Source organism: Ictidomys tridecemlineatus, unplaced genomic scaffold (genome assembly GCF_052094955.1).
Source record: "Ictidomys tridecemlineatus isolate mIctTri1 unplaced genomic scaffold, mIctTri1.hap1 Scaffold_78, whole genome shotgun sequence".
NCBI classification, from domain to species: Eukaryota; Metazoa; Chordata; class Mammalia; order Rodentia; family Sciuridae; genus Ictidomys; species Ictidomys tridecemlineatus.
In genome coordinates, this window is record NW_027525752.1 from 46,957 (window position 1) to 74,607 (window position 27,651).

At 35.6% G+C, this 27,651-nt stretch overlaps 1 protein-coding gene across 1 annotated transcript in view; it reads right to left on the reverse strand.

Moving 5' to 3' along the window:
* The window catches only part of LOC120883923 (DNA polymerase alpha catalytic subunit-like), a 61,124-nt gene that overhangs the window by 22,874 nt on the left and 10,599 nt on the right, over window positions 1–27,651 (reverse strand). The window contains 15 exon segments of the mRNA XM_078037399.1: window positions 939–1,028; window positions 2,348–2,409; window positions 3,324–3,408; window positions 6,300–6,454; window positions 7,327–7,465; window positions 8,351–8,425; window positions 10,032–10,153; window positions 17,437–17,612; window positions 18,143–18,344; window positions 18,601–18,669; window positions 18,672–18,687; window positions 19,119–19,211; window positions 20,038–20,100; window positions 20,568–20,683; window positions 26,588–26,668. Coding sequence (XP_077893525.1) covers window positions 939–1,028; window positions 2,348–2,409; window positions 3,324–3,408; window positions 6,300–6,454; window positions 7,327–7,465; window positions 8,351–8,425; window positions 10,032–10,153; window positions 17,437–17,612; window positions 18,143–18,344; window positions 18,601–18,669; window positions 18,672–18,687; window positions 19,119–19,211; window positions 20,038–20,100; window positions 20,568–20,683; window positions 26,588–26,668 — 1,544 coding nt within the window.

Below are 27,651 nucleotides of genomic sequence, written 5' to 3' on the forward strand. Positions count from 1 at the left end.
ACTGGGTTTGATCCTCAGCACCACATATAAATAAACAAAATAAAGGTATTGTGTCCATCTACCACTAATATATATTATAACCATATTACTAATATCATATTTAAAATATAGGCGTTTATTATACTTTCTGTCAAAAAATAAAACAATAGAGTTTGACTGATCAATTGACCCAGAAAAAAAGACAAAAGGAAAAATTCCTATCAAGAAGCATATAAAGGAAGGCCAAAAACACACAAAAGTAAATATCTTGCTTTATAACTTCTACGAACTGGGGCAAAACAATGAATTATTAGCTCTCACTATCTAGTCGGAACATGGGAAGTTGTCAAGAGAAAAAAAAATGCTAGTATGAGCTCTCAAAGGAATGTCATAGAGATCCACTAGGCTCATAAAACTAAAATACTTAGTTTTCTGATTTGCACCAAATCAAGGGAATTAATTAACTCCTGTTGACACTATGCATCTGGGTCATTAAGCAAAAATTTTAAAGATACTAATAGCTTATGTATATTTACTAACTGATATGCTGGTCTCCTCAACTGTAAATAACTAGAGTATTTTAAACTTCAATAATAATTCAAGGGTTGCTTTAATATTAGAAAAAAAAGCCTAGGGGGCTGGGGATATAGCTCAGTTGGTAAAGTGCTTGCCTTGCATGTACAAAGCCCTGGATTCAATCCCGAGCAACACACACACACCACACACACACACACACACACACACACACACACACACACACACACACACACACAGCCTATCTTATAGTAGGCTAGAGTTTTTCCCCTTTCTATTTGTAATTAGTATAGCAATTCATTTCACTCTGAAAAGATTCTTTGGAGCTCAAAAGTAAATAAACAATAAAAATAACCAATAAAGTCACACTGAAAAGAACTAAGAAATGAAGAGTTTCCCCGCAACATGATCAAAAAGCTACTTACCACAATGATATCAGGATCAATTTTGTGAACTTTTGCAAGGAAAAAAACTAGCAGTGTTCTTTCTGTTGTAGCAACCTCAACCTTCACATTCTGTTAATAAAAACATACCAGTCACCAACTCTTTAAAGTATTATACCTTGGCTTCTTGTTTAACCAGGATTAAGATTTCTTAGGGTTAAAAGAAACTCCCCATTTCAAAACTAAATGCAGAAATGAAAATTTAGATTCTAGGTTTTGCAATAATAATTGCACAAAGTCTCTGAGGAGCTCATTCTAGTAATATGCATGAGAATAAAGCAAAATTTTAAGTGCTAACAACAGCAAGAGCAGAAATGTCCTTCCATAGAGACATGTTAGTACATTGGACACATTTGAAAGCATATAAATCAGAGTACCTTTCAAAAACATTACTTAATTTCCTATATAATCCCTGGTAGACTTCACTGTTGATGTATTTATCAGGAAAAGAAATTCCAAGGATTGTATAAACTATTCTCAAATGATGGTATAAGAACAGATAAATAAGAAACTAAATTAAAAACAAATATAAAAATTATGAGTATTTTAAATATAAATAAAATCTATCTTTACACAAAAGCCTTCCACTTGGATTGCTGAATATAAATCAAGTATTCAATCTGCTCTTATTAAAAATCTCTTAAAATAGAAATTGAAAACTATATGTATTCCACAACTACGTCACAAAAATGACAGTTTGACTCTACAAGAATTCCTAGGTCACTGTACTTGGATAGGTAATTCAGGACATGTCACAAATGATAGCCTAACCTAAACCTACCCCCAAACTGTTGGACTTCTCAAGTCAATTAAAATAATATACATGAAACCTGACAAGGTTGCAGCATTTGATTTTGTCACGTGAAGACATTAACAAGTGAACTTTTAATCAAACATTATTACCCTATGTGTATATATGATTACACAACTAGTGTGATTCTATATCATGTACAACCAGAAGAATGAGAAGTTATACTCCATTTATGTATGATGTGTCAAAATGCATTCTGTCAGGCTGAGGTTGTGGCTCAGTGGCAGAACACTTGCCTAGCATGTATGAGGCACTGGGTTTGATTCTCAGCACCACGTATCAATAAATAAAGGTCCATTGACAACTAAAAAAAATTCTTTAAAAAATGCATTCTGTCATGTATAACTAATTAGAACAAATTTTAAAAAAGGAGATGAAAGAAAAAAAAAGAAACAATGTACACTCCAAAAAAATTATTTATATTGAATACATTTAGCTTTGTGAAAAGCTCACTACATTTTATTATTCCCCTGCCATTTTATTAAGGGCCCAGAAAAAAATTCATGGAGCATACTATCCTCCTATTTTCTTTCCAAACAAATAAATACTTCATATTTAAAAGGAATAATTAGCTATTTACCTTTTCCTTAATGACTTCAAGGAAAGCACATGGAAAAATACACTCCTTCGGTTTAGACACAACTATAAGAAGGGGGAAAAATTCCAAAACCCATTTTATTTTAATTTCAGGTAGACATCAATGCATGTTTCCAAATAGAAATTTGGAAATTAGATATAAATATTCCCCCATCCCTAAAATGTTAAAAGGTTCAAGTATTTTCATTGATCATGTTGGGATTCAAATGAATCACCAAGCACAGAACTCTATCCCTACAATTGTTAAAACTTTGATCAAATTTTGCTATCAAAGTCAAAATGAATGATTATAACATTCTCTCCCAAAGGAAATCCCACCACCACCAAAGCCTCAACCAGTTTACAATGAAGTAACTCAGTTCAAACTTCTCAAACTTGGAAAAGAGTTTCTCCTCTACACCGTAAAAATAGCTGTTCTCACAGTAACATACAGAGGAGGTGAATAAAGGCTTGTTGAAATGAGCTAATGACTACTTTCTTCCACATTTTCACCAGGCTATTACCAGTGTTTTGTTCCATGTATTCCCCCTACTTAAGTGATAAACTTCACAGTAATCATAAATTTTGTTTTATGTTTAGCAAAACTAATGTGTTGCTAAAACAAAATAAATTTGCTAAAACAAAATTTATTTAACTGGCTTTCAACATGGACTATGTGAGTATCCTCCTTGGAGACTGACTCATTAAACACACAGAATTCTGTGGATGTTTCACACATTGAATTGTAGTACAACTCAATTTCAATTTGATATTACTATAACCTCTCCCAAATAGGCGAACATTAATTTATTCCTTGGCACCTGCCTCATTGCACAGAAAACTCTGGACAATAAAACTTAGTTTCCATAGCTAAAAACAACCTTAACAGTATGCACTATTTATTCTTGAAAATAATTTTTGAAAGTCTAAGAAAAAACTCAAATCAAGTCTTTAACAAAGTATCTTTAAAAAATACATACCACAGAAGTGTGACTGAAAGGAAGGTTGTGGGGGTTCTTTATCTAATGCAAAATTGTGATGAACCAAAGCTGCTATAGCAATAACCTGCAAAGAAAGGAAGGAGGAAATCACTTATCAGACACCCAATATATATTCTGCATTCTTACTGATATGTAAAACTACAGGTACAACCCTACCCCACTTATCATCTCCCTGCAATTTACATTTGTTGAAGAAACTGAGTTGTTTATCCTATAGAATGCTCCGTGGTATGGATTCTGTTGCTTATATCCTAATAGGGTCACTTTCATTTAACACATTCTATTTCTGTACTGCCTATAAATTCACAGTTAGATCAAATGACTTTATCAAAACCAGGTTCAACTATTTGGCAAAAATACTTTAGAGGTGCTACTGATTACTTCTATCAGAAAGCACAGACACATAATGTCTGTTTTTCTATATTTCAGTGAAATTAGCAGCCACTGTCAATTATTGCCTAGAGCCATTATTTCACTGGGGATTAGAAAGTGGTATTATTCCATTTTTCCTTCATTATTTATTAGCTGAAAACCTTCTAAGAACAGAAACTTCACTTCATCAATTATTTGGTTGCCTGAGGTACAGTATGTTTTCCAGAAAAGTCAGGATAATGCTTGATTTGATTCCCTCATTTATCAGTTTTAAGAATGAGTTAGTTCCCGAGTATCCTTCATAAATGAGCAATGTGGCAGTGTTATTGTTGTTAGTATCATCATGAACTCATAAATTTGAGTGTTTCCATCTATTGCAATTATTCTTATCGTGCTCACATTGTCCCACCTTTGGTCAGTAGGATACTCTGCAAGTTGTTTCCTAGGTCCTTCTGACATATCTTCAGGAGATTTTAATATCATCCTTACTTTCTGATATAACACGATGTTCCAGATTTATCTTAAACATTCCAAGCCTTCATTAAGCCATTTCTCCACAGAGCCCTATTTACTTTATTAGGAAACAGTCTGTGAAAACCTAACTCTGGGCACAAGAGAACGGACACTCTTTTTTAATTTTAACTAAGGACTAATTGAACCTTTCCCAAACACTTAACTATTAACTCCAATCATCTACAGAAATGATTATTTAAAGATCAGGGTTTGGGTTGTAGCTCAGTGGTAGAGCATGCTCTCAGCATGCACAAGCGCTTGCATTCATTCAGTCTCCAGCACTACCAAAAATAAAGATGAAATCACATACTAAAAGAATGCAAATATTGTCCAAAATCCTCTTTTAAAAATACCCCCATTTATGTCAAAATGAAGCAAACATAAACTCCCATTGATCAGAGTAAGAAAACCATAAGGATCAAATGTAACAAGCTGACCACACTGGTGCTCGCCTATGGTTCCAGCTACTTGAGAGACTGAGGCAGAGGGCTCACTTGAGCCCAGAAGTTCAAGGCCAGCCTGGGCAACATGGTGAGACCCCATTTCAAAATAATAATGTCAAAAATAAAATAATAATGAATTCAACAGATAGGGAATACACATGTGTGTGTGTGTGTGTGTGTGTGTGTGTGTAAAAACCACCATTTTAAAACTCTTAATGAAATAACTAATTGAGGTGAAATGACTAATTCATGGAGGCATTAGAACAGTAGTTCTCAACTGGGGATAACTGTACCCTCACATTTTCCTCTAAGGAATATTTGGCAATTGCTGGAGGCATTTTTAGACTGTTACACCTAGCAGGGAGAGGGGGTACACACATCTAGCAGGTAGAGGCCACGGACACTGCTCAACATCTCACAATGCAATAGACCACAACAGCACTCCACAACAGCCCAAAACACATGTAGTGGCAAGGTTAGATGAAAAGCTGATGGAGAAATATACAGTGGTTATCACCATTTGAGCCCACTGACCAATCTTAGCCTCACTAATAGCAGCTTAACCTGACATTATGTGTCTTCCAATATGAAGTACACTCTACTACCTATAAAGTATTTTGGCTAAGAAAGTTGAACTTGAATCTAATTCATCCTTTAGAGATAACTTATAGCATATGGATGTATGAAGGATGGAGGAAGAGTAGGCACTCTGTTTCTATAAAGGACCAAAAAATAAGTATTTTAGGCTTTGTAGGCCTCATGGTCTCTGTCATGACTAACTGACTCTGCTGTTGTAGAGCAAAAACAGTTGAAGATATGCTGTGTTTCAAGGAAACTTTATTTACAAAAACAGGTAGTGGGCTGAATTTGGCTCACAGACCACTGTTTGCCAACCACTGGTAGAGAGGAAGAAGTTCAATGATACCACAACAGAGCAAACAAATACAGACAGAAAATGGGACATTATATGAGACAACTATCAGTGATTCTTGTAATCATTCAGTGTCATTGAAAAGAAAGTGGGGGGAATGGGTGGGAGTTATAACATTTAAAAAGAGATGAAAGTGGCACAAAAATTAAACACCATCTGTGAATCTTGTGTAAATCCTGATTCAAACCATCTGTTAAAAGACATTGTGAGAAACAAAGTCATTTAAGTATGTGCTGGGGATTTCAGATTAAATCGAGGAATCACTGTTACTGTTATTGAGCTTGCTAATGATGGTATATAAGAAAATGTGCATATTTTAAGAGATGTATACAAAGGCACACAGGGTTAAAATGACATGCTTTTTGAAACTGACTTTAAAATACTTCAAGAGAAAAAAGAGAAGGGAGAAAAACAGGTGTCACAAAATTTGCTAACTGCTGAATATGTGATTGATATAGAGAGTTCATTGTATTATTCTCTGTGTACATTAAAAAAAAATATTTTCAGCAATTTAACTCCTTGAAAAAATCCACAACACCAGACAAAGAAACAAATTCAATTCCTTCTCCAAAATGAAGTTTTGTACTAAATTAGTATTCTTTCCCCTCCAAGAACAACTTTGTTACAGTAAAGCTATACAAGTTCAGGCCAAGTATTACACCTAAGGAACAAATACAAAATATGTCCTTTTTTTACCTCATGTTGATGGTTCTTTGCATTTTGCAATGTTTTCATGCTGAAAGACATCACCACAAGTGGAGGAGGACCAATATCCTTAATTACATTCACCAGGCCAGGTTTCAAAGCCATGGCCTCAAATTTACACCAACTGATTGGCTGGTTCAAGAACTCTGAAAAAAATAGATATAACACATCAATCGCTTTTGTTAACTTAAAAAGAAAAAGTACCATAATTATGACAACTGTGATTAACTGAGATATTCTTCAGTCCTATCTTCTATTAAAAATGACATAATATCTAACTAAAAATAAGCCACATTACTGGATGTGTGTGTACCTATGTTCATTTTCTTGAGAAAAGAATGTCCAAACAGGGGCTGAGGCTATGGCTCAGTGGCAAAGCACTTGCCTAGCATGTGTGAGGCACAGCATTTGATCCTTAGCACCACATACAAAAAATAAGCAAATAAAATAAAGGTATGCTGTCCATCTACAGTTACAAATTTTTTTTTAAATCCAAACAAAGCTTTTTGTAAAATGATCTAAAGAATCTAGGACCCAAGATAGGTTTAAAAAACCCAAAGCACTACCATGGAGGAATCATAAAACATTTTTAAGAGATTCATGAAGATAAAAGAGTATCTCAGATACAAGTGCTAGAAAATATCAAGTAATAGACAAAACAAGTACTATCCACATTAGGATGTGATTCTTCTCCCCTCCAAAGGTCAGCAGTTTACTATGGAGAACAGCTGGGCATTATCTGCCAGGTGGGAAGTACATGTAAACAACAGCATAATGGGACGCACCCTGAACAGCTGCCTGTGCTAAGGCCTCCTTCTAGACTAAACTGCCAAGCATTACAGAGATAAAGTGATTCCAAATATAACTACAATCATTCAAGGAAAATCTTGATGAAAAAACACAAAAGGAAATAAACACACTAAAATATATAAACCAATTCCTTAACTTCCCTTTAGGGGAAAAAAAAAAGCACATTTATCAGCAACCTACTTAGCATTATGACTAAATTTTTCCTTACGTGGATTTTTTACTTCAAGCCAACAAGGTACTTTGATCTTTCTGTTCATCAAGAACAGTTCCAAGCTGGATGTGTTGGTTCCAAATACATGAGAAAAAGTTTCTCTTTTCAAACCCTGAGGAAGCTGTGGTACTTCTGCCTAAAAGGAAAAAAATCTTTTTTGTTTAAAACTATTACTTCACATTTTCCAAGTCTATATTTGAAATAAACAAAAGCCTCTCTATGAAGCAGCAGAAGAAACCCCTTTGATACATGTGAAATGTAATTTGCTACAAATGAAATCCAAAACAATTCACAGTAGGAAACAAAAACAATTCACAATGACAAAATAATGCATCTTGATGACACCCATTAGAAGAAAATAGGCCAAGAAGCTCCCCCAAGAGAGAATTTGTGTCCAAAGCTGTACATGCCTCACTGATAAAGAATAGCCAAGTAAGTACCACTCCATTAGAAGAATGAAAGCAACAGAGTGGGACTCAATGAAAAAGCTTCCATGGTACTTTTCATCACCACTGCCAAAAACATTTTTTAAAAGTTTCCCTTTTCCAACATTGTGGGATCAAAACACTAGAACAAAGGTAAAAAGAGGTTAAGGTCTAGTTAATTAACACCCTACAGCAACGACCTTGCCTGTCACAGGAGCAAGAGCAACAGCAGCACTATAATGATGCTACTGACACTCCTCTCTCACCTTTCCACTGCTTACAAGAGACACTTAACAGACTAATGATGTCCAACTCCATCATGTGGCATTCATTCCACTTGACAAACAATTGTGCTGTTTCAAGTTATTTGTTTAAAGATGCATACTTGAAAGCAGAGAAAGACAGTATAACCTGTAGACTATGTACTTAAAATTAATTTTATCCATTCCAGTTATTCATTACTATAAGTCCACCTCAATGAACTGTGGGCTTGAGGAGTTCTGTCAGTACTCCTAATTGAAAGCTAGTTGAAAGTTCAAAAGTAGAAAAAAAAATGCCATTCACCAAAACCAGGTAATTTTCTTTGTTTAACTTACCGAATATCTAACTTCCAAGTACTGAGATTTTTCGGGAACATCAGGTATCTCAAAAGCATAATTCTTTTCCACTGTCTGGATAAGTAGATGTTTTAAAAAATCATTAAGAGAAAAAAGTTTTCAAAACTCAAATTAGCCAGCATTACATAAATAATACATTTTCCTATATTAAATAATCAGGAATCTAGCATCCTTATGGGACACAAGAGTAATTAAAGCCAAAAAGGTATCCTTTCACCTTTCAACTAGGACTAAGACTCATAGTGACAATGTTAAAAAGACTTCTCTTAGACACTACAGAAATCAAAATATTTGCATTCAAATAGGAGCAAGAAGAGATTTTTTTTACAATGTTAATGCAATAAATCATTTGTCAAGAGACAGGTTGTGGCACATGCCTATAATCCCAGCTACTCTCAGAAGTCTGGGTAGGAGAATCATGAGTTTAAGTCCAGAGCTATACATGCCTCACTTATAAAACATAGCAAAACATTGTCTCAAAAAAATAAAAATTATTTGTTACTAATTAACATTAAGCAACTCCATCTTGCTAGAATAATCAACATTATAATTATAGTTCATATGTAGTAAGCATTGGCTATGTGTCAAGTACTATTCTAATCATTCAATATGAATCAAGAGATTTAACCCTTTTGACAGTGCTTGCAATAGGGCCTCATTTGTCAAATAAAGAAACAGGCACAGGGAAGTCACTTGGCACTTGTTCACAGTCAGATACTAGTAAGCAGCAGGGCTAAGATTTAAATCACAAGCAACCTGACTCTAACATTCATATGCTTCACCATTACAACACATTGTCTCTGGAATTTTATGCTTTTAGTTTTTGTTTGCAGTGCTAGGAATCAAACCCAAGGCCTTGTGCATTATTACTTGTGGAAATTTAAAGAAGTGACTCAGTCACAATCCAAAAGTTAAGTAGTTAAGAGTGTTAGCTGTATCTTTTGCAACTCAATCCTCCCTTTCTTTCCATCACTACTAACTTCCCATATTTTTAGTGGGCTACAGACCCCACAATTATGGCCAAAGGCATCAATATCTCACTAAAATCAAAATATAGTTTCTTTTTTTAGGAGCATTCTCCACTGAGCTATATCCCCAGCTATTATTTTTTGAGACAGGGTCTCACTAAGTTACTATGGTTGGTCTCAAACTTGTAATCCTTCTGCTTCAGCCTCCCAAGTCACTGGAATCAGAGGCATGTGCCACCAACACCAGTTTGGACAATTTGTCATACATATCACGAATATAAGACTTTCATTCTATCAGAAATAACATCATAGTCCCTGATTTTTAAAACAAAAACTTACTTAACCTTCTAATCAAAAATGCATTGGCAATAACTAATTATAAAATCAAAATGTTTAATTTGCCATTTCAGAATAAAAACATGAAATGTAAGCATTTAAAGTAATTTGCTTTGAGTTATCTATATATTCAAATTCATGACCATTATTTTACAAGCAGTTTAAAAAGAAAGCAAAATATTTTTAAAAATCTAACAGTTTTTATATTCATGCCTATGAGATTGCCAGTCTATGAATTAGAGATATGCAGAAGGCACTTTGTATGAAGTAGATATGCAATACCTATTTACAAAATCAAGACATTAACAAACAACAAATTAAGAAAGCTGGACAAAAATTTACAACCAAATACAAACCTTGGACTTGAACTTCATAATTTTATATTTTGCTGCTATTCTTTCATCAAATTCATCGTAAACATCCTTCATTGTAACTGGAATTTCTGTTTCCTTCCCTGTATTTAGATCAATTTTCTGCTCTTCCGTGGGAAGGAGAAAAGGAAGAAAAAGTATCTGTACATAAGATCTTCTTAACCACTAGAAACCCAAGTTTAAAACAGTTTTCATCCTCACCCATTTAAACACTTAATAGCACAGTCTCAACAATGAGTTCAAAGGCAAAACAATCCCTAAAAAATACTAAACCCAATGGCCAATTCCTCCCAAAGCATCATAAAGCAAGGCAAAGATGATCAATGCTAAGAAACAATGGGAAAATAAGTATTATAAATCCTAACCAAGATGCTCCACAATTCAACAGAAATGGGGAGGGGCTGATACTGGGAGGGATATTAAAAGTCCTAATAAAGAAGAAGCAAATGGAACTGATCTTGTTAAATGGCCACAGGGGAAATATTACAGCTGCCTATACAACAAGAGCAGGAAAACTGGGCCAAATGCCATGTCACGTTTTAGAGCCTTAGAGTCCCAAGCCCAATTATTATGGAAATGAGGAGTAAGGGAAATATAACATTCTGTATTAAAACTCAGACACTTTTACTCTAACAAGTTGAAAAACTGAGTTCAACTTCATTTCTCTAATTTTCCCATCCTCTATTGGAATTGCTGACAATCAGTGGTCATGAAGCAAGGAGTAAGAAAGAATTGGGGTTGTGAAGAACTGCTACCCTACTGAAGGACAGGGTTGACCTTGGAATAGAGAAAGGGTGCCATATATAATTACTGAAATCTCAAAGCTAATCACTAATGCTTAGCATTTCACGGGGAAGGAAGTACAGCGTTCACTCAATGTTTTTCACCATGACACAACAGCTCGCATGGGTCTTGGCTGATTCAATAAAAACTTTTCCAAACAGAAATATCACACCTGAAAGAATAAGGGAAAACTTAATTGAAATTGAAAAGAAAACATTTCAATTACATCAAATCATAGGAACAACGTAAATGCTCACTGAACATGTCCACACATTTATACTTCTGTGATAACATTCTGACAGCAAACATATATAAAACCAGTTCTTTGTTTTTAAAATATTTATTTTTAGTTGTAGTTGTACACAATACCTTCATTTTATTTATTTACTTTTATGTGCTGAGGATTCAACCCAGGGCTGCACACGTGTAAGGCAAGCACTCTACTGCTGAGCCACAACTCCAGCCCCAAAACCAGTTCTTAACTCAGTACTTATGCCATAGTACACTAACACAGTGGTACAACCCCTGGGAGAAAGGGGATAGAATAATTCTCTAATTTAGTATAAACAGTTTCCCTATAACCAGTATTATCCAGATTAAGAAAAACAAAACAACTATTGTCCAACAAGTCTGCTATTACAACCTCTCATGAAAACATGCAAATATGAGAATATCATTCTAAATTTATTTTTTATTTACACTTACTGATTAAAAAACAATCTTCATGTATTGGGATACATACATCAGTATTTTTCTGTATGTAAAGTTGTATTTGGGAAAAACAATTCATCTTGTATCTTATGGTTTGGAAATGAGGTACCCCTCAAAAGCTCCTGTTGATGCCAAAATACTCAGAAGTAAAATGATTTGATTTTAAGAGCTGTAACCTTAACCTAAAAGTCCATTCTAGCTTGAATGGACTAACTAAATGGTAACTATAGGGAGGTGAAGCATGGTTGGAGGAATTGGGTCACTAGGAGCATGCCTTTGAGCATGCACCTCAACTCCTCTCTCTGCTTCCTGCCTACCATATGCTAAGCAGCTTTCCTCACTGTACCCTTCTGCCATGATGTTCTGCCACACCTTGGGCCCAGAGCAATAGTCAGTCAGTCATTCATGGACTGAACCTCTGAAACCATAAGCCCCAAATGAACTTTTCCTCCTCTAAGTTGTTCTTGTCAGGTATTTGATCATAGTGATAAAAAGCTGCCTAACACATCTCTTATTCTATATAAACATATATATCTCATAACAGGGTTCTATTATAATCTATTTCACCCTTTCTATATCACAAGTTACCTAGCTAGGTAGTATTTATACTGTTCCTTTCTCTTCTGCTTCTATTTAACAAATGGTTTACTAATAAAATCAGTAGATATCCTTCTTTTGTGACCCTCAGAAATATACACAACGAAGTAAAAACATGCCTTTCTAAACATCAAGTTATTGTTCTCCCGTCTCTTCAACAGAAAACTAGCCATTAAGAAAGGACTGCTGGGCTGGAGTTGTGGCTCAGCAATAGAGTGCCGCAGTCCGGCTGCAGCAAAATAACCGGGGGGGTGACGAATAACTTGTGTACGTTGATACAGCAGGAATAGGAGCCGTTTATTGTAGGATAACAGAGCTATTTATACATTTTGCACAGCTTATCTAATTAGCATAAACTAGATACATCAGTCAATGAATAAGGAATCTCCACACTTAATGGCTTGCTTTTGTTATTTCTCAAACCACTCCCTCTGGCATTTTGCCAGGCACCATCCAGACTTGTTTACGAACTCTTAACATTTCTCTGGCAAAATACCACGTGTTATTTTGACTTGTTTACAGACCTTAACAGTAGAGCACTTGCCTAGCACGTTCAAAGCCCTGGATTCAATCCTCAGCATCACATAAAAATTAATAAAATAAAGGTATTGTGTCCAATTACAACTAAAAAATATTTTTAAAAAGAAAGAAAGAAAGGATTCCTAAGATCTGATAGTCAACCCAAGAGATGGTCACTATAAAAAAAAATCCCAGGCTCCATGAACTAGACAGCAGTAATCAACATAGCCACTTATCTGAGACACTAAGAAAATTGTGGTACATCACAAAGCCAATTACCCCAGTTTCACAAGACAGCTCATCATCAGTATTTCCTTTTGTCACTTATTCTAGTAGAAATAAGACTATCTAAGGATTTTCATTTCTGCAGATGATTAAAATTCTTACAAGAGTTGTGTGATTTTCAGCTGGGGTGGGGGAAGTGGGAAAGATAAGGGAGAGAAAAGGGCGGACTGTGGGACGATTTAAAGAAAAAAATCACAGTAGCACAGAAATTTAGAAGTCATCCTCACGACAGTGAAAGATGGAAAAACAAAATTCCATGCTAAGAAAAATAAAGACCCTAATATTGGATTCAAAGATTCAAATAGCTCATTTTACAGTCAAACTAATATCACACTTCATGCAAAACATTTGACACTGTTTATGCCTCGTTTGCCACAAAAAGATCATGGTAAACAAAGATTACATTCCCCCCAAAGTTACTAGCTGAAACCAGGTGCAGTCAGGATTATTCAACCTTGAAAAAGTCATAATGAAGACAGGATATCTTCCCATATGCAAAGAGTAAGATTCTTTTCATAATTATGGTGCATTCAGCAACAACTGACTGACTTAGAATCTGTAAGAAAGTGAGAAACAATAACAGGGTCTTTGGGGGTACTTCGTTTTTATTAGCAGCATTGATTTCACAAAGCTCAGTGATCATTACCTACTATCACGATGAAACTGTTCAACCCTCTGAAATTAAAGGACTTTTAAAAAAGGCTATTTTATTTAACCCATTGGCATCAAAAACAGAGAAAGATGTGCCACCTCAGAGAACACAACCTGCAAAGTACCACAGAATGGCAAAGTGGACTGACAATGAGAAGGCCCGACTTCTGCCACTGAAGAGTCAACTACTTTTTTTCCCCAGAGCTTGTTTCCTGCTAAGTGAATAACTAGACTAGATAATCTCTGAAGATTTTTTCAGCACTTGTATGACAAAAAAATATTAACTGAGCTGGCCATCATGACATGTGCCTATAGCCCCAGCTACTCAGGCAGCTGAGACAGGAAAACTGCTTGAGTCCAGCTGGAGCATCACTTGAGCCCGTAAGTCTGAGGCCAACAGGGGCAACATAGTGAGATCCCCCATCTCAAGAAAGATAATTGTGAAATGTTTCCCTGGGCTAGAGGTACAACTCAGTGGTAGAGTACATGCCCTAGTTCAATTCTTACCACCACCAAAAAAATTTTCCCCACTATTGATTTTAAAAGCCTATCCATGGCCGGGCGCGGTGGTGCATGCCTATAATTCCAGAGGTTTGGGAGGCTAAGGCAAGAGGATTACAAGTTCAAAGCGAGCCTCAGCAAAAAAGCAGGGCGCAAGACACTCAGTGAGACCCTGTCTGTAATAAAATATCAAACAGGGGTGGGGATGTGGCTCAGTGGTCAAGTGCCCCCCAGTTCAATCCCCAGTACAAAAAAAAAACTATCCATGACACTGGCCTGATATCAGAAATTAATTACTTTGAAAATTTAGTTGTGCCTCCATGTTTTAATCTTAGCCTCCAATATCCCTTACTACAAACCATCACTAATTAAGAAAAATGTCTGTGATGATATATATTTGTTTGGTATCTGACCCATCCAATATAGTAGCTACTTTTCACATGTGGCCATTAAGCACTTAAAAGGTGGCTACTGGTTGAGAAACTGAATTTTAAATTTTACTTCCTTTTAAACAGTATAAATTAAAAGAACTACAAATGGCCATTATATTGGACATTATGGTACCTTAGTAGATCCCTGCCCTGTGAAACAATGGTATTTACTAATAAGAGTATAAACCAAAAAACAAACGATAAAAATAACAAACTCTCTTTCACAAAGAGTTTAGTTGTGGATGGACACAATATCTTATTTTTACGTGGTGCTGAAGATCAAACTCGGTGCCCCATACATAATAGGCCAACACTTTTCCACTGAGCTAAAACCCCAACCAAGAACTGTTGTTTAAGGTTCTGATCCTTGGCAACCAATGCTGGCAATGATGCTTTATAGGCACTTACTTGGGAGGGGGGTCACCATCCACTTTTGTTTTACTCATTCTTATTTCACACTGCTACAAGAATTTAGGAAGCAAACTAAATAATGGCAGCAAATTCAACTCAGGTGCTCTGTAACTCTCCATGTGCATCCACCAGACTGTCAATCACTGTGTAGTTTATTTCAGAGACCATTTACTGAATGCCTACTATGGACCTGGCATTATACTGAATACTGGAAATGAAAGATTTCTAGCAGCTTAAAGGCTTTGGGATAGAGAAAAAAACTGATTCAGATCATTTCAAAATCAGATGACAAAACTACAGTGAGAAAGGGTATGATGGGGTCATAGGACTCTAAGGTCCATCTAGAGGTTTAGGAAAACTTTCAGGAAATGACAACTGAGCTGAATCTTGAAAAATGTGTCAGATAAGGGCATCCCAGTCAGACAAATACTATGAGTAAAGGGACACACAGCAGCAATTTCTAGGGCAAAAATTCACAGACAGCAGGCATCAGAAACCTTGCTAAGGAGCTTGGACTCTATGTTATAAGCAATAGCTACTGAGGATTTTTTTAAATGAGGAAATGATATAGTCAATGTCACTCTTCTGATCAATCACTCTGGCAGTAATGTGGAAGACAACAGGTTAGAGATCAATTAGGAGGCTGGTACAATGAATTCAGTAGGCAAGAAGTGTTCAGGGCACCAGTTATGAGGAGATAGATTATCTACTTTAGAAGGAGTAAACTAACAAGTGAGGAAAAGGAGGGAATCAAGGATGGCTTCCAGGTTTCTGGTTTTGATGGAACCATTAACCAATGGGTTAATAATTAATCAAATCTATAAGGTCCCTTTTACCATGCAAGGAAACATCACAAGCTCCAAATGTTAGTACATAGACATCTTTAGGGAGAGGGGTCATTATGCTACCTATTACACCTCTCAGTTCCATGAAGTTGAGAAGTTCTCTCAGAGGTCTTAGAAAACAGGAAGAAGATTTAAAAAAACAGGACTTAAAAAAAAATCCCAGAATTAACAGGCAGCTACTCAAATTCAGAGATGAGAAACAAATGAGATACGTCAAAATTATTTTGCCTCCTATCTTTTAGGCAAAGGATAAAGATTAAAAACAGAGAATCTCCACTGTTTCTGTTTAATGAAAAAACATTCATTTGGAGGTGATTTTTAAATTTAAAAAAAAAGTTATCCTGAAGAACTGAAATAATACATATTCAATTTGGTTAAAGAGAAACAGGCCCAGAAGCACCACCAGAAACATATTTGTTCAATTTGAGGAGGGTCTTTTCTAACAGTTACTGTTGTTAAAAATGGAATGACCCTCCTCTGTCATCTTAAGGGCATTCTTGGCTCCTGTAAGATGATTTTTTTTCCTCTACAAAGAGGGAGTTAGTAAGGCCCCCCTCATCAGAAGGTCAGGCCTGTGAATTCTAAAAGAGAATAAACTTTTTGTTTCATTTGTTGTGTGGCCCTCTTCTTCAATTTATCCCCAGCATTTTGTGAATCAAGAATTCACAATACTAGTTCATTAGGATGACCTGGGAATCAGTCTTGATTTCTCCTTTCCATCAATGCTCAGATTCAATCCATCAACAAGTTTGTATCAAAATACTTGTTAAATGCCTTCATTTCTCTCCTTCCCAGCCTCCAAGGTCCAAGTAACTAGTACCTCTGCTCTGGAATGACTGATCTCCAGGGCTTCTATAGTTTTCTACCACCTCACTCTAGCTCACCCTTCTACAGCTATATATACAAGCATGCACACACAGAATAACATGTCTGTTATTCTCTTCACAGACAAGAGAATTCCTGTTGAAATGCAAACTCAATTATGGGACCATCCATCATTATGTGGCCTTTTACCTTTATCTCCAACTTCACTGCATACCAATCTTATCACTTGATAACTATGCTACTATCACACAGGCCATCTTCTTCGTGTCAGTCCTTCCCACTTACTGGATTCTTAAGCTGAAATGTCCTTTCCTAGACTCTGTATGTGCCTCACATCTTAGCCCAGGGATCATCTCATAAGACAGGCCTTCACTGAGCATCCTACAACTAACTCCCTTTTACATCAGTTTCTTTTATTTATAGCCAATTTCTCCCACCCACTCCCACCCCATTAAAATATAAGCAACATTATAGCATAGGGAATTTGTGCAGTTTGTTGACCCCCTCTCAGTGCCTTAAACATAACATGTGTCCAATTTGCTAAATAGACAAATTAATGACTGATTCCATTTGCAGAATAATCCTGCAACTTCAGATACATCGATGGCAAAGTACAAGCACATTCAAAAATCACAAATAACTGATTTTTGGAATAAGCATTTTAAGGACTATTCACACCACAGGGTGGCTCACGCACTTTACAATGAACAAGTACTGCTCTCCTATAACACACTTACATGAGGGCAGAGCCTGTGCCAATGTTCATCACTAAATATTCAAGGGAAAACTTGCTACTCCATCAAGACATATGGTTACTTTATCTTTGATTACCTGGTTGGTTGTACTGATCTTCATAAGCATTCAACCAATAAAACTGGAACACTTGTTCGTCATCTGTCCCTTTTACCAATGGGAGTTGGCTGGAATCCACTTGAATTTCTTGTGCTGAGAAACTATCATCTTCCTGATCAATGCCCCAACAAGAGTCATCTGGGAGAAAACTTCCCCTGCAGAAATCAAATTTTCCAAAACTTTTCAAAATCTAACAGAGTAGGGCTGGTGCTACTGCTCAGTGGCAGAGCACTTGCCTAACGTGTGAGGCACTGGGTTCAATCCTTAACACTGCATAAAAACCTAAACAAATAAAGGCATGCTGTCCATCTATAACTATGAAAACTTTTTTTTTAAATCTTGGCTGGGACTGTAGCTCAGTGGTAGAGCACTTGCCTAGCACATGTGAGGCACTGGGTTCAATCCTCAGCACCACATAAAAATAAATAAATAAAATAAAGGTACTGTGTCCATCTACAATGAAAAAAATTTTTTTTTAAATCTAACAGAGGGGCTGGGGATGTGGCTTAAGCAGTAGCGTGCTCGCCTGGCATGCGTGTGGCCTGGGTTCGATCCTCAGCACCACATACAAAGATGTTATGTCCACCAAAAACTAAAAAATAAATATTAAAAAAATTCAAAAAAAATCTAACAGATTAATTAGAGTGCTATCTGCCAGGAAAAAAATACCAGAAAATGCTCTTACAAGCAAGACGTGGTCTCTTTCGTAGGATCCGCCTTATGTTTCATCCTCTCTGCTGGCTCACTCTCTTGGTCCCAAGTCTTGGCAGCCACAGGCTTCATATCCACCTCCTCAGCTTCCATGGGCTCATCAAAGTCACCATCTTCAAACTCCATTTCCCCTAACTCACACTCATCTTCCAGACACTCTGGCTGCACCAGCTCTCCTGTAGACATCAGCATATATTCCTGTCATATGCTAGTACCTGGGGCACAATGGTTTACCCAACACTGAAACATCAGCACACCCCTTTTTCTACATTTGTATTTCTCTTTAGTCTCCAAATTGGATGTTTTTAACTTTTAGTGCTACAAATCCAAATCTTTCACACTTAGGCTTGCCATCACAATACCTCCACTTCTTCTACTGCTGTAAAAACAACTGCTCAACACCCTTGCACTTCTGCCTGACATCAGACTTACCAGCAAATTCAGCTCGTTTAAGAGGAGCAGGAGTTAATGAAAGCTCCTTCCTGGCGACAGGGGAGCAGTTTTTCCTGAAGGAATTACCTGTAAACATTTTTAAATGTTTAGTCACTTAGACTTGCATGCTAAAAATATGTAACTGTCCTACCCTGACCAAAGATAATGACAGTTCCCATTTATAAAAAGATTTTATGTATTATTAATGTAACAGCTTCAATTATTTTACTGTTACCTAGATTTACAGAAAAAAATACTTGTTTCCAGGAGGAAAATTATTGCATTTAGCACAGTTGTAATATCTATAATAAACACATATTAGTTAATACAAAATTTACTATGAAAAAAGCAGGCACATGCTATTTTTGAAATACACAAAACTATATATTGAATGGCAGTCCTAATTTAAAAAAAAATCAAAAATAAATTCAAAGGCATTTCCTTCACATAGAAAAGAAAAAATACATAAATTTAAAACAATATCATAAATCAAGACAGGGTATCTCTATACACTTTACCTTGGGGGTGTACACAGCAAAAGGATTCAGAGAAGCTCCAGTAGATCTTTTCTTCTTAGGTATTATTATAGGTGGAAGAGTTATTTGAGGTTTCTAAAAGGAAGGGTAAGACAGATATTCACTGCCATGCTTGGTTTACCACGTAACAGATAAAGTGCATTTCTTCGCTCACTGAAACCCAATAAGCATTTTTCCTTCCCTGCCCCCCCCCCGCAGGATCTATGTTCATACACTGTGGTTACTATAGAAACAATACTACGGAAATCACTAGAAAACCTGAATAGATACTGAATCCACCCCTCACCAATTCTTTTCTTTTTAAAATTTAACGCAGTCTTTCACTTATCCTTCCAGAATATTACATTTAAAAACAATCAAGATACATATGACTGCATAGTGTTGATGCTATATTATTTTGATCTATGGCCATTTAGAAAGAAATACACTTCTAAATAAGCACTTAGAATTTATGAGAAATGGCCAAATTTCAAATTCACAGTGTAGGTGAGCCTATTTGAGTTCTATCAGGAATAGGACACTAACTCTTTCTTCACTCCCACTCAGAATTAAAGACTGACAGGCTTCAATCTATTTAGGGAACATATGCTATAGCAACTGAACACAAGCAGTGAGCATTCACAGAACTGACTCCTGGGTGTATTCTTACTACTTCCAACATACACCCAGCCCCATCTACATAATCGCATAGCTGTAACAGCTAGAAACTACTCACCTAAAATGGTGAGAAGAAACTAACTGGAAGATTTTCTTTTTCTTTTTATTTTTGTGGGATATTTCTTTTGGTATTACTGTCCTTGCATTTTTTAAATTCTAGCAAAAGTCTATTCCATACAACTTCTGAATTATTTCTAGAACCTATGTTCCCTGCACATTTTATAACTCCCAGAGAATCACTTACCTCAGTGTTCAGATCTTGTAGAATGTCACCTAGCAGTTCATCCTTAGACAAATCTACAGCTTTCTAGAGATTATAAAGGAAGGCAAAATGAGAAAGCCCTGCACATTAAATTTTCACCCAGACCACACACATGACTATGAAAGGAAGAACCTAACCAATCAGCCCTTACATCTTCATTTCATTCACTCTAAGTGCTTAAATCTATTCAGATTTTAACTACCACCTGTGTATATGTAAATTCTAAATTTATAGCTCCCATCCTCTATTTTAATTCTCACTACATGATATTCCTTCTAGTCACTGAAATTAAACACACTTTCAATTCAGTTTTCCTGTGCAATCTTTCTTTTCTATGTCCCAAATTCTAATCATTGAGGTGCTTAAATCATTTGAAAACTAAAGTCAACTTAGTGAGTGAAGCTGGGAAAATGTTATTTAAATATGTATTAAGTTTCTAATATCTGTATAATTATATTCTAAATTTATTTCACAAAGGAAAAGACAAAATATACAGAAACCATGAAACTCACATCTGTGATTTTCTTTCCAGCACTGGCAATGAGCATTGACTTGATATTATTTGGTTTTGTCACTGCAAGTTTCTTTACATTCTTCTTGTCTCTGTTGCGTGCTTTAGCATCCTTTCCTATTGGAACATATATTATTTAGAAACACAAAAGGTCCCAGTTCAAATTGGAAAACAAAAAGCCTAGTAGTCACTTGTTCTCCACATATGGGAATCTGGGAAGAAAATATTAAAACTTCAAAATACAAATATATAAGATTTTACATGAGGTACATAAAGAAGAAACTTTAAAATAAGCTAAATTCAAAAACTTGGGCTAAACGTTATTACAAAAACTGATAAAACACAAGTTAAATATCAGGATGAGTTAAGTGTGACTATTTATTAGCTAATGTTAGTGTTAATAAAAAGTCTTTTTTTTAAGTGAGACAGGAGGGCTGGGGTTGTAGCTCAATGGTAGAGCACTTGCCTGGCACGTGTGAGGCACTGGGCTCAATCCTCAGCATCACATAAAAATAAATAAAAGTATTGTGTAAAAAAAAAGTGATATAGGAAAGATAAAGCCAAGCTGGAATCAAGATATTATCCTAGTAACCTTCATGAGATCATATCTTTGATTTTATATGTAATTTGACAGAACAACTTAACTGTAAAGAAATGGAATTACCAGTTATGATACTGCAGCATCCTGATTTCCATTTTTATGAGAACAGCAACTAGACACATGCAACTATGTCACATTAACACTAAACAGCACAGAGGCATTTGCTCATTAAAAGAAAACTTTTGCCATTTATTCTCTTCTGACCATGTGTAAATCAACTTTCCTAATACTGTCGATTTTAATCTCACTTTCTGATTCATCCCCAAATAGTCTCAATCTCAAAAAAACTAAATGAATAATTAAAATAGTGTGGTAGTGGCATATACATAGAGAGACCAGATGAGTAAAAAATACAATCTAGAAAAAAGACCCCATCACATATGGAAATTTAGCATATAATAAAGGTGACAACTTACATCACTTGGGGAAAAATAGATTTATAAATAAATAGTGTTGGCTAGCCATTTGTAAGATCCATATAAACATCAAAAGGAAATTTTAAAAAGAAAACTATGAAAGTACTTTAGAAAAGCAAATTCCTTTGTAACCTGGGTATAGTAAAAATCTAACACTAATTCAAAATCCAATTTCAAGTAAAAAAACAGATTGATAAATTCAATTACACTAGAAAAGGAATTTAAAGAAAAACCTGGAGAAAATATTTACAATATGTATCACAGATAAAGTATCCATTACCCTGACAAACATTTCCCTGATATAAAGACCTAAAACAACCAATTGAAACTCAAAAGGAATGTGAGCAATAAATACAAAGTTTTATGAGAAGATCCATAACTTTATGTATAAAAGAAATGTAAATGAACACCACAATGAGATGCCATTTCTCGAATATCAGACTGGCAAAAATTCAGCTTAACAACATACTATCAGCAGGGCTTTGGGGAAATACACGCTCAGATGCTGTTCATAGGAGGGTACAAAAGAAAAACTCCTAGAAGAACTTGAGAACTTGGCAATATCTTGTCAACGCCTAATAAAAATTTGTGAGCATTTACTCTCTGAGCCAACAATTCCACTTCTAGGAATTTTCCAAGGAAAACATAATATGCACAAGAGTTACTGGATGTGTGGCACTATTTGTAATAATAAATTATTGAAAATAAATGTCTACCCAAAATAATTATTTTAATAAATGATAGCATATCAATATAATGGAGTACTATGCAGCCATAAAGACATAAATAAGAAAAATCTGTTAAGTACTAATATGAAGTGATTTTCAGAATATCTTAAATGAAAAAAGCAAACTACAAAACTATCTATAGATGATATCTTTTGTCTAAGAAAGAAAATAGAAATACGTACACACAATTCCATTCCTAGGTATATATCCAAAAGAAATGAAAACAGGTATTCAAACAAAAGCTTCAACATACATGTTCATAGCAGCATTAAAAAAGGTAGATAACTCAGTGCCCATCAACTGATGAATGGGTAAACAAAATGGGCAACACATATCCAGATAATATTATTCAGCCACAAAAAAGAATAAAGCACTAATACATGCTATAGCATGGAAGGAACTTTAAAACATTATGCTAAGTGAAAGATGCCAGACAAAAAAAGTTACATATTGTATGATCCCAGTTATATAAAACGTCCACAACAGGCAAAACCATAGAAACAGAAAGCAGATTAATGGTTGCCAGGTGCTGAGGGAAGGAAGACTAGAGAGTGACTGCTTAATGAGTATGGGGTTTCCATCTGGGGCAATGAAAATATTCTGAAATTAGATAATGGTGATGGCTGCAAACACTGCAAATGTACTAAATGTCATGGTAAATTCTGTGATATGTATTCTACCATAATAAAAACAGGCATTTTTCACATGGCAAGGCTATGAAAAGGTTTACAGGACATTTGTAAAATATGTGAGACCAGAGAATTGCATGAAGGAACTTGTATCTTTATTGAGACCAACTGGAGCAGTTTGAAGACAGAATATACTTAATGGTTAAAATGTTTAGTATGCAAGGGGGCTGGGGATATGGGGATATAGATCAGTTGGTAGAGTGCTTGCCTTGCATGCACAAGGCCCTGGGTTCAATCCCCAGCAACCGCCCCCCACACACACACAGTTTAGTATGCAGAAATCCACAATTAGTGTTTGTTTTATTGTGCTTTTCCAGTTATTTTTCTTCATTTGGATTTGACCAATATTTTTCTCTATTTGAAAACAGCATGCCAGGGACTGGATTCACACCATAAGGAGCTGACTTTATACTCAAAACTACAATTTCTTGTAAATTTTTAAAATGCATTTCAGAATTCTGTTTGCCTTCATAATATCTTGTGACCTTACGTGGGCTCTTAGTGAGGTTCACTGAAACAATGGGGATTTGTGGGTGAATGGCAGTGGCAAAGCATGAAATAAAAATTTCTAAGACTAGCTGTCTTCCAGAATATCAACTCATTCTCTTTACTAATGTATTGCCAAAACAGATAACAATATGAAAAGAAACAGTAGTGGCTCATTTATTCAACAAATACTGCATACTTCTTTCATGTCTGCTGCTGTGATCAGCCCTGGAGTGAGTGGGACATGGGTCCTTTCTTTGAGAAGCTCCTTAACCAGTCCAACATCCTAATTTGCAGGTGACCAAAACTAAAATCTACATAGGTGTTCGGGACTATGTCAAGTTGATATAATTAACAATATAGCCATAACACAGGTCTCCTTGATTCTGGGACATAATACAGTAAATGGGTTCATTCTATCTTCCAGGATGCATATAAACTACAAATACACAATTTGCCACAATTCTACAAAAGGCTCCCAATGTATAGAGTTTCTACACTACAGTTTGGCAGAAATTGGTCCATTCATACTCTAATGGATGGATGAATGAATAAATAACATCCCCTCCGAGGGAAAACCAAACATATGTTTTTTTTAATAACTGTGAATAAAGGAAAGATAAACCAGAAATTAATTAAAATGGTTATTTATAGAGATGGGTAGAAATAAGTCAGAAGGCATAGGAATAAGAGCAAGACTTTTCTGCATATATCTCTTGATATCATTTTGATTTTGACATTATATAGTTATTTTATAATATTGTAAAAAGTTAAAGACTTTTAAAAATTTGAATATAAAAACAAATGAACCTATAAACTCTCACAATAAATCTTTAGAGGGATATACGCCAAGAACAAGTAAAATTGCAAAGAAATCATAAACTTTACTTAGAAAGGTTGTTAATAGAGGGCTGGGGTTGTGGCTCAGAGGTAGAGTGCTTGCCTAGCATGCATAAGGCACTGGGTTCGATCCTCAAAATAAAATATATTGTGTCCACCTATAACTAAAAAATGTACCTTAAAATAAACAGAAACGTTGTTGGTTTAGTAATTCTAAATCAACTGTGTATATTTCAGAAAACAAGGATTTTCATTGAAAGTGTAAAAATATGAATTGAGAAGATGAATTCAGTAGTATTGGACTGGGATAAAATTTATCAGTATGAATTCAAAACATACATAATTTCCTAGTTCTGTTCACCAAAAGGGCCTAGAAGCTAGAAACCATCATACCCCAAGAGCAATAAACACATCCTTCTCCCAGATCTGAATAATATTCCCCATGAAAGGAACCAGATGGTGGCTAGAAACAGTTGATTCCAAGTCTGGTACAGGAGGAGTACAAGGTAAACTTTGAACATCTTCTCAGCCCTGATAGCTAGGAAATGCTCAGATTGATTGGATCACATCAAAAGGATGCAGGCACCAACTAAAAGGGGTTTCACTTCTACCAGCTAAATCTGGGATAATTTGAACACTGAAAGGAGAAATGGTAGCACTGAATTATAACAGTAAATTTTCTAGAAACCCATGAGTTTGAACTGATAATTTTAAAAAGGAAAGAAGCTGAGTGCAGTGGCATGCACCTATAGACTCAGCCACTAAGGAGGCTTAAGCACGAAGATCACCTGACCCTAGAAATTCAAGGCCAGTCTGGGCAATGTAGCAAGACTCTATCTCAACAATAATAGAATAAAATTTAAAAGGAGAGAATCATCAACAGATGCTGAAAGCACTGGGTGAAAATTCATGGAAAAATGGGATATACACATGGTCTCAAATTATCACCACTTATTTGCATTAATCATAAAGGGGGAAAGGTAGCTTTAGAAGAAATCTGACATATCATCTTAACCAGGAGATCAAATTTATTATCAACACTAAGGGAATGGAATTCTCTTTACAGAGGGCATGAATTCAGGGCCTTGTGTATACAAAGCAAGCCCAGGGTCAATTTCTATACTGAAAAAAAAAAAAAAAGCTGCAAAAGACCTTACTCAGCAAACTGGACACATATTAATATAGACAACGATAAATGATAATGGTACTGTGGTTAAGCAGATGAGAGCCTTTATTCTTAGAAAGGGACTAAAACATTAATGTGCAAATGAGAGTCCACTCCCTCTGTAAGAGCATGATAGCAGAGATGTAAGGCTTTGTGGCCAAATAGGATTCTGTAACATGATTATGTATTCTTTATATTTATCGTTTTTTCAAAAAATACACTTTGGGGGCTGGGGATATAGTTCAGTTAGTAGAGTTTTTACCTCCCATGCACAAGGCCCTGGGTTCAATCTTCAGCACCAAACACACACACGCACTTTGGAAACATAAAAACCTTTCCTTAGCTCAATGGCTATATAAAAACAGATATGATTTGATGATTTGGGGGTGGGGCTGTTAATGGAGAATGTTCTAAAATAACCTATGGTGATAGCTGCACAATTCTGTGATGAATTTTATACTTTAAATGAGTGAATTACACAGCATGTGAGTTATATCTCAATGAAGTGTTTTTTTTTTCCCAAAAAAATTAAGCCATAGTTTGCTGATCTATCACTTGGTGGTAGAAGACCAATTAACAAACTAAACCAAAAAAAAAAAAAAAACAAGGAGTATTTCCCATTCTCATTTTACAGAACTAAATCTGGCTTGTTTACCTGAAAAAAAAATGCCAAGATTGTACAATTAAGAAAATTTAACACATTCATTCATATCATTTTAAATTTCAATTAAACAAAGCAAGCTGATTACACTAGTTCTAAACTTTATTATTGTACTGTACAATTACTGAAGATCTAAAATTCTGAGTTCATCATTGCAGTAGGAATTAAAACACATCACTTACTATGGCAGTCCTCAATATCAACAACTCTAAACTGACCATAGGACTAAAAATTTCATACTTTCTGGTACTGTTTTTGTTTCTTACATTTAATTTTCTACACAACTGTGATTCTCTCACTGTCAGAACATATACTCTATCTAAAAATAATTGTGTAGGTTCTTCTCCCTCAAAAGGAGACTGTTTCAGAATACCAAGTCATCTTAAAAGTTTAGACAATTCTTCAAATCTCAAAATGACATTCTCTTGTAGGTACCTTTCTCACTGGTATCAAGAGCATTATCTTCAAGATCATCATCAAAAATCTCTCGGCCGTCTTCCACATAACCAATACCATCTGCAGGAACAAAATTTAATAATGGGATCAAGTTTTCACAAGTCACCAACAATATTTTAGCCATGGCAAAAAGAATACTTTTGTACCCACTCAGATGTTCTCCTAGTCTGTTCCATTTATAAGTGCAGCAGAATCCTATTCAAATAGGTCTCAGACAAGGCAGGTCATCCACACAGCAGATGTGGCATCAAAACCAAATATATACTATACCTAGATAGGTGAAACAGGGAAATGATCTGGTCCCACAGGATCAAAAACTTAGCCACAAAAGCTTGCTTCACAGGTATTTTACTCTACCAGAAGAATTTTTTAGAAGCCCAGAAAGGCACCCTAGTCTACATGGGAAAATCAGAATATAGCTGAGCTCTATTACAGAAATAGAAACATAATCACAGACAAAGTCTATATCTCCTTCCTGTGGTCAGCAATCACATAAGCAGGAAGCTTTATACAAGGGACAGAAGAACAGTAGAAAAGAAACAGCTTTTACAGTACTTTCCATTGCTCATATTCCCTCTCATACCTAAAACTTCATGTGCTCCTTGTAGCAATCAGGGAGATAGTTTTCTTATCTCCATTTATAGAATAAAAACTTGTGGCTCAGTGGCATTAAGTAACTTGGCCACAGTCACACAGTTGCAAAGGAGAAAAGAGAACCTCAACCTCTGTCCCTTAATTCAGATGCTGTGTTTTGGCCCCACAGAAACAATTCACTCCAATTCACCCTTCTCCCAATTCACCCTTCCCCACTTTGGTGTTGGGGGTTGAATGCAGGGTCTCATGCATCGTCACAATTCCCACAGAGTCGTTTCCTGGATGATTTTTAAGATATCTTGAGGTATGTGCCTTGATTCTCCAAAATGTTGCCAAATCAACTTCTTATTGTTCTGCTTCCTCATCCTCAAATAACTAAAAATGATCCAAACCAAAGGTATGATTCTAACAATGCCTTCCCTCCACCCAGGCAAAGTAGAAACTCCACA